This window comes from Myotis davidii, unplaced genomic scaffold, assembly GCF_000327345.1.
Source record: "Myotis davidii unplaced genomic scaffold, ASM32734v1 scaffold190, whole genome shotgun sequence".
Lineage (NCBI taxonomy): Eukaryota > Metazoa > Chordata > Mammalia > Chiroptera > Vespertilionidae > Myotis > Myotis davidii.
Window position 1 is genome coordinate 278,659 of NW_006283440.1, and position 12,093 is coordinate 290,751.

A 12,093-nucleotide genomic window follows, 5' to 3' on the forward strand; every position below is an offset into this window, starting at 1 on the left:
GGTACGTGCCAGGCCATACTGTCTCATGCTTGAAAATGTTACAATTTGGGGGTATATGATTTTGACCTTGTAAAGTTACTCTGTGTTGTTATAGTTGGTGCTCCTTGTGCCTCCTGCACCCCCTCGTCCTCACAGAGAAAGGCTTTACAAGAGGGTATCATGGGGTTCCAAAAATCTTATACCTCCACAGAGGAATGGGGGCCCCCGTGACACAGCTCAGAGAATGGTAGGTGACTGCAGTGCCACTTCCATCCTGCAGCCTAGACACAGAGAGGCTCACAATCCCTTTCTCTCCCACCGTGGATCTGGGGTCTAAATTTTTTTATATGGATTTAAGGAAAGTCTTTTGGGTGTCCGGCCATCTAATTATTATCCAATTGTTTGGTGAATGGGATAGATTGTTAGAGTACATACTAAAGGACCTGTGCATGAAATTTGTGCATTGGGTAGGAGGGGGGTCCCTCAGCCTGGTCTGTGCTCTCTCTCAGTCCGGGACCCCTCAGGGGATAGCTGGCAGTCAGACATCCCTCTCGCAGTCTGGGACCCCTTGCTCCTTACTGCCCACCTGCAGCCGAGGCGGGAGAGGCTCCTGCCACTGCTGGGGCACTCACCAGCTGTAAGCCCAGCTTCTGGCTGAGCAGCGCTCCCTCTGTGGAGTGCACTGACCACCAGGGGGCAGCTCCTGTGTTGAGCGTCTGCCCCCTGGTGGTCAGTGTGTATCATAGTGATTGGTAGTTCCACCATTTGGTTGATTTGCATATCAGCCTTTTATTATATAGGATGTCACAAATTATTGCTCTATTGAATCATATACCCATTAACATAAATTTCTTTGTTGATAAACTATTTCATATTTTTGTCTTTATTTTTATAAATAATTTTATCTCCTTCTTTCTCACTCTGGCATCTTTTGGCATTTCTCTTTATCTTTGGAACGCATAAATATCAAGAAGATGTAGCTATGTATGTTTTCTCTCCTGTCCAGGTTATTATTTATGTTCTAAAATATTCATTGTTTTCCTCTGTGCTCTCTGTCAACTTTGGATTGTGGTTTTACTCTGCTGGTTTCTTGATCACACAGATTCTGTTTTCATTCTCTATTTCAGGAGTTTCTCAAAACTTCTAATCTACTAGCAGTGACCGCTCCTATTTTCCTGAAGTACCGTGGACGTATTCTTTCTTCTTAAATCAATTCTGACATAATAAGGGGACTTTGAGATGAATGGAAAATAAATAGCTATCAGCCTGCCAGTTGGATTCAGAAATCCATGGTTATCTTAAATGGAGTTTTTTTAAAACAAGGTTTTCCCTATCTTCTAATCACAGTCATATGATAAGCAACCTAAACAATTCAGAAAAGAGGTTAGGTTAAAAGTATTTTTAGGTCAGTTTACATTTTGACAGTATTATACCTGTCAATGGCCTGAAGATCATTGGCTGGATTCCATGTAGGATCAAATAATACAACAACATTGGCACCAACAAAATTGAGGCCTAGTCCACCAGCCCTGGAGGAAACAGAAAGAACATATTAAAACAGCAAAGTAATAATTGTTGTTCTGTAACTCAACTGTGCCAGATTTCTACAACAAATCAACACAGTATTACACTCACATCAAAAAAGGTGATTAAAACACAAATATTCCACAAATGAAATAGCTATGAAATATTATTTTTCTACCACTCTAGAATATCCCTAAAAAATTTGACCATTACAGTCCATGTAAGTAGACTATGCTGTTTATAGTTGAGTATTATTTCTGTAAGGTTTTCCTAACATAATTTTAAAAAACTATTAGTATATTGCAGCTAAGTAAAGTAATATACACATTTTTAAAAATCAAGCCAGGAGTAGATACACTTTGTCTTTTTCTTCCCGCTGTGTGCAAACCCTGAATATTATATATAAAATAAACATAAGACAGTGAAGAGTGGAGAGAGCACAGACTGCCTAGGAACCACAAAACATGAGGAATGACATGACAGTGAGTTTCCTGTGTGTGGTTTCTTTTCCTGCCTAATATATCCCAGACTGGGTTCTGGAGAAGCTAGTGAACTGGAAATGCGAACAGTCACAGACCAAAAAGGCCCCAAGTAAATCCTTCTTCCTTTAGCTAAAGAACCAGGAAAGATGTATCCCTTTAAGACAGAAATACGTTAGACAATAACCAGTCTATTCCTGTAAACACCATGGGGAAAAAATCTGTGGCCCCACCCTCAACCTGGCCAGGAAAGGCTAAGTGAGGAGACTAAACTTCCACGCTTGCTTGAATGTAATGAAGCACCATTAGCCCCGGGAGGCGTGGTATCAGAGAAGACTGATTAAGAAGCTGGGACTTTCATTTCTTCTTAACCAGGCCCCCCTCTGAAGTATCAGTGGGGGTCAATTAGAAAATATTAATGAGCCACCTCACTCCCAGGATGTCAACAGAGGCCACGTAGAAAACATGGATTTCCATCCCTATGTGGCTGGTATGGTATCTGGGTAAATCAGATTTAAATATCATATAAAGTTTTAGAACATAATACAAAGAATACCCAGCACATAATAAAAAATTACTGGTTATACCAAGATCCAAGACAATCTCAATGTGAAAAGGAGACAAACAACAGATGACAACAATGAATCAGATGTTGGAATTATCTAACAAGAATTTCAATGCAATCATAATAAAAATGCTTTGATAAGAAATTACAAATATGCTTGAAAAAAGTAAAAATAGAAAGTCTCAGGAAAGAAAGAAAGGATATAAAGAAAAACCAAGTGAAAATTTTAGAACTGAAAAATAACTGAATTACAAAATTTGATGGAATGGACCTGACAGTACAGTGGAGATAACAGAGAACAGAGCCAGAAAAACGAGAACAGGTCAATGCTATTTACCCCATATGAACAACAGAAAGAAATATACTGAAAGAAAATGAACATAGTCTTAGAGATTTGAGGGACAATAACACTCATATTATTCAATAGAATGAAAAGTATTTGAAGACATATGGATAAAAACTTCCCAAATTTGGGAAAAGCCATAAACCTAGATTCAAGAAGTTATAAGGAACTCTAAAATGGATAAACCCCAAGGAATCCACGTCAAGAAACATCATAAACTTCTGAAAACAAAAGACAAACTCTTGAAAGCAATAAGAGTGAAATGATACACTACTTTTAGGAAAAACCGACTCAAATGATACACTACTTTTAGGGAAAACCGACTCAAAAGACAGTCGATTTCTCATCAAAAACCATGGAGGTCAGAGGCAGATGGACAACATTTTTCAAATGTTTAAAAACTGTCAATCCAGAATTCTATATCCAGCAAAATATCCTTCAGGAATGAAAGGGAAATCATGGCATTCTTTAATTAAGATAAAAACTAAGAGAATTTGTCAATGACAGACTCAAAGGAGGAAAAATAAAAACTCCACAAAAACTGGAAAACCATCCAATATCAAATCTTGTCAAATTTAGCTCAAAAATGTATTTCTCTACTTCCTTCTACATTTCTATTTTCCCTGCCTTATTTCAAGCCCTTATTATATCTCACCTGTAAGTATTATTTCACTGGCTTCTTAACTGTCTTCCCTTACCTCAGATCTTAAATCCATTCTCATTATTACATAAAATTATTTTAAGCACAGAATATAAAAGCTAGGTATGCCACTCCTCTGTTTTAACCCCCCAATTCTTATCCACCAGAGACCAACTCTTGTATTCTTAGACTTTATCTCCCAGAACTACCACTATATTTAAAGTTATCCCCATGCCTACTTGTGATTTTCTTTGCTCTCTTCTTTGCCTGGCTAACTTCTACTTGTCCCTCAGCGTTGCTGAGGAAGGACGAACTAAGTATTTCTCCTCTGTGCTTCCTCTGTTGGCATTTAGCATAATGAAACCACCCTCTCACGTATTTCTTAACTAGTCTCTCTATCTTCATATATTTTTAGTTCATCTTTAAAAGAGCTGAGTCAGAACCTTTTACATCTTTTCTTCTCCAGGACCTGTCACAGAACACTCAGTTAAATTAACTAATAATTCCTCCTATTTAGTCACATACTCAGGTCTTCCCTCCATGTATCCTAAGCGCTAACCATTTAAATTCCCTGGTCATTTTTGTACTAATGCTATTCTCTCTGCCTGAAATGCCCTTTATTGAAACCTGCTTTCCCTTCTAATGAAATCTTATCTATAACAGGCCAGTTTAAACATCACCATCCTTTTATGGTCTTTCTTGACATGCCTATTCTTTAAATGCTCATGGAACTTTACACATAAGTCCAGTAAAGCATATATTGCTCATAATGCTCTGTAGAGGCAAAAAAAAAAAAAATGTTATTTTTCTTATCCTACATTAAGTAAGGACCAATGAAGACAACTGAATAGAAAAAAGGGGTGTGAGAATAGTTAGACAACAAAATACAAATTAAAAACAGTTTTTTGCATTTATTTATATAAAACCCTAATATGCAAATTGACCAAATGGTGGAATGACTGGTCACTATGACATGCACTGACCACCAGGGGGCAGATGCTCAACACAGGAGCTGCCCCCAGCCCGCAGGCCCCAACCGGCGGCAGCGGCTGGGGGCTGGCGAGTGGGCAGTGCCAAGTCAGCCAAGGTGGGTGCAAGTGGAGGCCCCGATCACCCCGCCAGTTGTCCCACAGATCAGCCCTGATCGCCAGCCAGGCCTAGGGACCCTACCTGTGATGCACTGGCCTCTAGTAGTCATATGATTCTAATGACTTATTGGAGTAGTGGTTTAGAATATCTTTCTTTATGGACATTTAACAAAAGAAATACCATCATCTTTCTGAGGAAGTTGCGATACAGTTTTCTGGAATGAGATTAAGAGAAATACGAAATTACTTTTCTCAGGAGTCTTTCAAACTATGGTTCATGGGATTGGAATAATTAGGGGCACCTAAAAATTGCCTGACAAACCCAAAGTATCCTGACGTTTTAAAGTTATGTGTCCAATAGAAAATGAATTGTATCCTTTGGAAAATTACTTATAGAGGTGATAGCATACAGATATCACAGATTTTCTTGAACTCAAAGAAAAGAGTAGGGATAGTGAGAAAGTTTTGGAAAGAATTTAAAAATGGGTAAATTAGTGGAGTGGGTGGGACTTAGACACAAAATAAGCAGAACAGACATTGAAAGTTTATCTAGTATTGTGATGGAAAAAAGTGAAGAAACAAGGTTCATAAGATTATATAATTAGATAATTATAAGAAAAATCAACAAGGTACATCCAAAATAAAAATTTAAATTAAGAAATATTTTCTAACATTTAAATGAACAACACCAACAATAAATGCAACCAGAATTATCTCAGATGCCCCATCTAAGCCACAGGGAGGCCTCTCCCAAGAGGTTCTGAAGGCGTAACTGAAGGCTGGCTGGGTTACAGCAGAGGAAAAACTCCTTCACCTAAATAATCTCCAAACTCTATCTTTGGAGATGAGATGATTCTGTTTCATGATAATGCAACTCAGAGTCCTAAACTTTAAAATCTGTAACTCTGTTGTTATATGACTAAAAGCAAAGGTCTACTCCTTAAGCAAGAAAACAAAATATAGACCTTTTCAAGCTGAGGACTGGTATTAATACAGACCCATAATGAGCATGAAGGCTAATCATACCTTAGATTTTTCTATTTTCACATCAAATAAGCATATAAAAAATTATACTTTAACTATATGTTAATATTCCATAAAAATGCCTTCAGTGAATTTTTATTGTTAGGTGTTAACTATTATAAAGGGTGAAATGAAATATTCACTTGAATAATATTTATGTGAAAATCTAAATAAATGTAGAGATACTATGTTCATGGATAGGAAGGCTCAATATCATGAAAATGCCAATTTTTAAAAGTAATTTATAAATTCAGTGATTCCAAAAAAATTCTAACCCAAGGGAAATTGCCAGATGACCCTTCTCTAATTAACTGAATGAGATGATTATAAAAAACTAGGCTTTGAGGTACTGATATTCCAGAATAAAGATAATTTAGAGAACAAAAGAGCTTGGAAAGCAAGAAAATTTTTAGATGAAAAATTATTTCAAGTAAAATAAACAGATTTTTAAAAAAGACTGGAAAATGACATTTCTCAGAATACAGAACAAAAAGATAACAAAATGGAACATGAATGAAAAGTTCAGAGATTTAAATAATCCATATAGGAGCTCTAAGATCTGACAACCTGGAATGCGAGAGGAAGAGAGATACTGGAAAAATAGAAGAGACACCATCGACAAAGAAATAATCCAAGAGAATTTTCCAGAGCTGAAAAAGAAAACAAGCCTTAAGATTGTGCCAGCACAAGAAATGAACAAAGATCCACACCAAGACTCAAATATCACTATAAAATTTCAGAATACCACAGATGAAAAGGAACTCTTGTGAGTTACCAAAAAAGAATGAGAGTCAGATTGGCCTTAGACATCTATTAAGCAACATTAAATACCTGAAAACAGTGCTTTAATAACCTTCCATAACCAGTCAGGAAATTATTTTCAATTTAGAACTTAGTTGGCCAAAGCAGCAATTAAGTGAGAGGGCACATAAAAGACATTTTCAGATATTCAAAGATGCAGAAAATTTATTTTCTATAATCCTGACTTGAAAAATTAATTGAAGATATTCTCCAGTGAAACAAGGAGGCAAACCAAGAATGAAAATGGCATAAAATTCAGGAAAAGTGGATCCATGCAAAAAAGCAGTGAAAGAAAATTTCAAGATAACAGTTCTTTATCAGGACTGGAGAACAATCAGTCCAGATTAAAACCAGAGTACAAAAGACTTCAGGAGCAAGTTCTTCAGGATACAGAGGAGTCAACAGAAGAGAAAGTGTGATGGTGAATTAGTAATATATTAAAGACTATTACTACTATAAAAGGCAAAAATATACAGAAGGTAAAGCATTAAGAAAATTAGGATTAAAATATGAAGTACACTTAACTGTGTAAATATAAGATGATGATGGAAGTGTTAGAAGAGAGAACTCATTTGAGGTTGATGTTAAGACTGTTCTCCTTGAACTGGCCAAGAGATCACAAACATTCAGAGAAATTACCTTAGCACTCTGTGGTCCAGCATTAAACAATGTTTACAAAATCATAATAATGTAAATGCTGTTTTTTAGCCTCTAAATTTTAGAGGCAATCTATGGGTAGAGCATGAAAGACTTAGTTATTGTTGCAGGACTCCGAAAATTTATAATATCTCTGATGAGGTAACAGTTAAAATAGTTGACAGATAATATGAATAGGTGACAAAAGTAGAAGAAATGGTAGATGCTAATGCTAATACCACCCATTACAAACATTTAGAAGATACTGTAGGAAGTAAATGGACTAAAACATTAAAAATTAAGGAACATTATTTAAAGTTACTAAAGTATTTATAGACGTACTAGAGGCCTGGTGCATGAAAATCATGCACTGGACGGGGGGAGGTCCCTCAGCCTGGCCTGTGTCCTCTCGCAGTCCAGGACCCTCAGGGGATGTCCACCCGCGGGCTTAGGCCCGATCCCTGCCACCACCACCCCCACCGGGATTGGGCCTAAGCCAGCAGTCAGACATCCCTCTTGTAGTCTGGGGCTCTAGAAGTCCGGGACTCCTCACTCCTTACTGCCTGCCTGCAGCCGAGGCGGGAGACGCTCCTGCCACTGCTGCTGTGCTTGCTGCGCTCACCAGCCATGAGCCTGGCTTCTGGCTAAGCGGTGCTCCCCCTGTGGGAGTGCACTGACCACCAGGGGGCAGCTCCTGCGTGGGGCCAGGGAGGGATGCAGAAGTTGGCCAGCCGGGGAGGAACTGCGGGAGGGCTCCAGGGTGTGTCCAACCCGTCCCACTCAGTCCCAATCAGCCAGACCCCAGCAGCAAGCTAACCTACCGATTGGAGCGCCTGCCCCCTGGTGGTCAGTGCACGTCATAGCAACTGGTCGACCGGTCAACTGTCTGCCCCCTGGTGGTTAGTGCATATCATAGCGAGTGGTTGAGTGGCCTTAGCATTGTCATTAGCATATTACACTTTGATTGGTTGAATGGCCCACTGGACACTTCGCATATTAGGCTTTTATTATATAGGATAATAAAAATAAGGACTTTGTTAAAGTTGGGGAGAGAGTATCATAAGCAGACCAAGTCCTCCTCTTTCATAACAGAATCCAAGCTGTGTAATGTTGATAAATGAAAAGAAAAAGAAGACTTAGTATTCTGGCAAAATAATGGAATAAGCTAATGTGATAATTCTGCTACACATCTAGAAATTAAATATAAACTATTGCAAAATGAGAAAAACAAAACAAAAACTGAGCTTATTTATATCTTTTGAAAAACACAGCTGAAGAATGTATTTATTATATTATTTAAGATTCTTTACTGTGTAAAGACTTATGCAACGAATTACTCCTTGAATTCAGTCACAGGAAAACAGGAATCTAAAACTCTTCCCTTCCCTTAGTTGGGATGCCAAGCAGAAGTCAAAGCAAAACCACAGCAGTGGAAAACTCCAACCAAAGGATCTCCAAGGAGGAAAAAGACCCACTGACGATAAGCTCAAAAAAAAAATTTGTGAAGATGCCATCTACCATAAGCAAGAGCCAGAGGAAACATCAAATAGAAGGGTTAGCACCTCCAAGTACAGGAATTAACAGAGCAAAAATGCCATTCAAAAGGAATTTTTTCAAAAAAGATTAAAATTACTAAAGAATTAAAAGCAAGGCTAGAAACCATAAAGAACAAAATATGAGTAAAAATAATCAGGCAGATCTGAAAAATATCAAATAGAACTAACCATAAAAAGTACAGTCTTTAAAAATTCAATGGATGGATTAAATAGCAATTTCTAATACAGTTGAAGAGATAATTAGGAGTTTATGGCAGATGACATCAAATTAGATTGAGGGTGAGCTGACTGAGAGATGACTGCTTACAAACAGTTCTGTACTACTTGAACTGTTGAAAGCATTTATTACTTTGAAAAACGTTACTTATAAATTAATATGCAGTTTTTAATTTAAATTAACTGAAGACAATATTCTGTCATTTATTGCTCTGAAAGAACTCGGGTGAGAAATTATAACTTGAATTCATTCACAGGAAATTGGGAATCCAGAGCTTATCTCCTTTTGCCTTAGTTGCAAGAATTCAAGAATTATTTTAGTCCTCAACACTAAGTAGCTCACTCATCATACATATAATTTTCTTCATCATTTAAGTAATTTTTTACTTATTTTTACTTTTTACATTTTATATAAATTTATTTTTAAAACCCCTTGAAATTCTTTCTGAAAGACAATGGGAGCAAATCTATAAAATACTACAATAGATGCCAATAGTTACGGATTTGTTACCCACCAAAAGATGAATTTTACTTAGGTAAGTTTATATTGCCTTTACTCTTCCTCTTAAGTGTGTAAATTCTTGAAAAGGTTTTCATTAGAGATTTGTAAACAGGTGTTAGACCTACTTTAACTTTAATAAAACCTAGAATGGGAGTTGCTCTGGTTGATAGTAGGTAGAGACAAAGTAGGGAAAAGCCTGGTCCATGGCCCTGTGAGCTCCCCACGGCTCCTTGAGCACAGTTTGCAAACCATTGCTACAAATGATTTTCTGTTATTTGATAAATCCATTATTTAATTAAGTTTCATTCTGACCATGGACATGAGACAAAACACCACTGCAGAAAATTCCTTTAAAAATCTATTTTTTGGAGTATTACCTTTACATATGCAGACATAGAAAGGAAAATTCAGTGATGATAAAGGAATTGAGAGAACAGGTTAGGTAAAATTCAAGAAATCATTAGTCCCTCATAATTAATAGCATTTTTACTGCTTCTCCTTAAAGTCAATTAAAACAAAGCAAAATAAGCCTAACCACTAAAACATCAGTCATAGTTTTAAAATTACCCTAAATCTTAAAAGCAATTAGATAAAAATCAAGTTATCAAGTTTTATTTTCTTACATTGTGGAGACAAGGCAAATGTTGACATCTTGAGTACTGTTGAACTCTTTCACGATCTTGATTCTTTCTTCTGATTTTGTACTGCCATCGAGTCGTCGGTAATCAAGCCCAGATGCCATACAGTATTGCTGCAGCACGTCAAGCAGCTAGAGGGAAGGTAGAAAGATGGGCAAAGGTGAATTCATGGTTCAATAAGCTTCATACCATACAGAGAGGAAACCGACTAAGTATTAATTATGACTGCTCACAATTTCTTTCTTATAATTAGAGCAACAGATAGTTTTCTGACTTCTGACCCATATATTTCATTATCCTGAAACTGGCTTTAACCTTAACAACCTTCCTTTAAAAAAAATCAATCTTTTAAGAAAAAAATCAATCTTGAATTTTTAAAAGTAAAACCAAATAAAAAGAAAACTATTGGCCAAATCATTTATGTAAATATATTTCATTTATTTATGCTATTTTCTACATTTTAAAATCTCTTAAATGTTTTAAAGAACATTTTAATTATCAACAAAAACATCAACAGAAAATTAAAAACTTATTTTTGAGTTTGCTACATGACAGTATCCCTGATGTAATTGAGATTTATGTCTCCTCCCTCACTACCATTTCCTACAGTATGTATAAGACAGAAAAGATGGCTGGATACCAATGTGTATTTGAGGCTTTCTGCTTCAGGATTAAGGCTGGGCCATTCAAGAACGCACTGCAGACCAAACTCACCTTGGTGGAGAAGGAGAAAAGAAGAACTTTATCTTTGTTTTTCCTGCAGTGATTTAAAAGCTGCTGCAGGACCTGGAAATGAACCACAGAACATCAGTGAACCAGTTCCAGTTAAGAGTACACTTTGTATCACTGGGCATCTCTCCTGAGATTTGTAGGGTGTGACTTTGAGCCCTGAGTTTGCAAATGGCTGTCAGTGTCAGGAGCATTTCATGCTGTCCGCATGTGAATGTCCAAAGCTTTCCGCCTAAGGCTTTTGGGCCACATCACGGAGCCTAAGCTGACCTGGGTCCTTCTCTGCCCAAGGATGCACGGGCTTAGTATAGGCTGTGTCTGACCCGATTGTACCTGGCAAGCATTTGTTCTTTTTCTGACTGTTTTCCTTTAAAAATTATAAACCCCATCAAATCCTCTACTAGGTAAGTATTTTTAAACAATGCAGCTCTATTATTCTGCTCCTCAAAGAATGCAGTTTGAAATTTTCTCATTTTGGTCGTAGAGACCGTAATTGCCATTGTATTACTAATACTGCAACATGAAATTAAAGGTGCCCAACTGCTTAAAAAAACACAATGAGCCATCATGCCGTAACTGGGCCAATGCAGAAGCAGGGGGGTGAGGGGGGCACAGGCACGAATGGGCCCAGTCCGTGTGCGTGAAGACAAGGAACCGCAGGGACGTGCGGCCTGCATTCTTGCTGCACGTGTGCTGCTGAGCGTGTGCCTCTTTCTCACCTGTCTTTGGTTTTCCTCACCTGTATTCAAAGTGCCCTGTGCCCTGGGTTTTCAGGTGTCTAAAATGTTAAGATCGGCGTCAATAGAGCAATGAACAAGGGGCCTTTGAAAAGCTGTGTTTGAGCGCGTTCCCTGAGTGCACAGGGGCCCTCAATGAGCCTGTTTTCAGCAAGAGAGGTGTGTGCAATGTTTCACTTGGTTTTGTACTTGCTTTGATATCTTCATTAAATGCTAAGTTGCAATATCGTTCACTTAGAGAGGGGAAAATGCAAAATTGATTTTCTTTATCTTTTTCTTTATTGTTTTCCTTTACTCCTTAAATGTGCTTTTAAAATGTGTTCTAACTGGATTTTTATTCCGTATCACTGCTTTGGCCAGGAGGCTATCATGACTTTCAGTGTCCCAGAGTCTCAGCTCCAAATGTGGGGAGGAGGAGCTCTGGACTGACAGTGAGAATTTGTTCCATGAACGCAACGCTGCTTCATTCTCATTTTTAACTTTATGCCATCTGTGTATGTTCAGAGATGCCCAGTGATACAAATATTGAGTTATTACATGTTTTCAAATGAGCATTTTTCATCCTAAATTTGTTTGCAAATATATTTTTAATAAAAGTTTAAAACCAACTTTTAGCACCTAAAAAAAAAGAGTATAC

General features: G+C 37.5%; 1 protein-coding gene across 1 annotated transcript in view; it reads right to left on the minus strand.

Annotated features, from left to right (window-relative positions):
* Positions 1 to 12,093, minus strand: part of ERCC6L2 (excision repair cross-complementation group 6 like 2) — a 124,945-nt gene that overhangs the window by 62,061 nt on the left and 50,791 nt on the right. Inside the window, exons 9-11 of the mRNA XM_015564247.1 lie at positions 10,705 to 10,776; positions 9,976 to 10,121; positions 1,413 to 1,508 (exon numbers count right to left, since the gene is read on the minus strand). Coding sequence (XP_015419733.1) covers positions 1,413 to 1,508; positions 9,976 to 10,121; positions 10,705 to 10,776 — 314 coding nt within the window. The remainder of the gene's footprint in view (positions 1 to 1,412; positions 1,509 to 9,975; positions 10,122 to 10,704; positions 10,777 to 12,093) is intronic.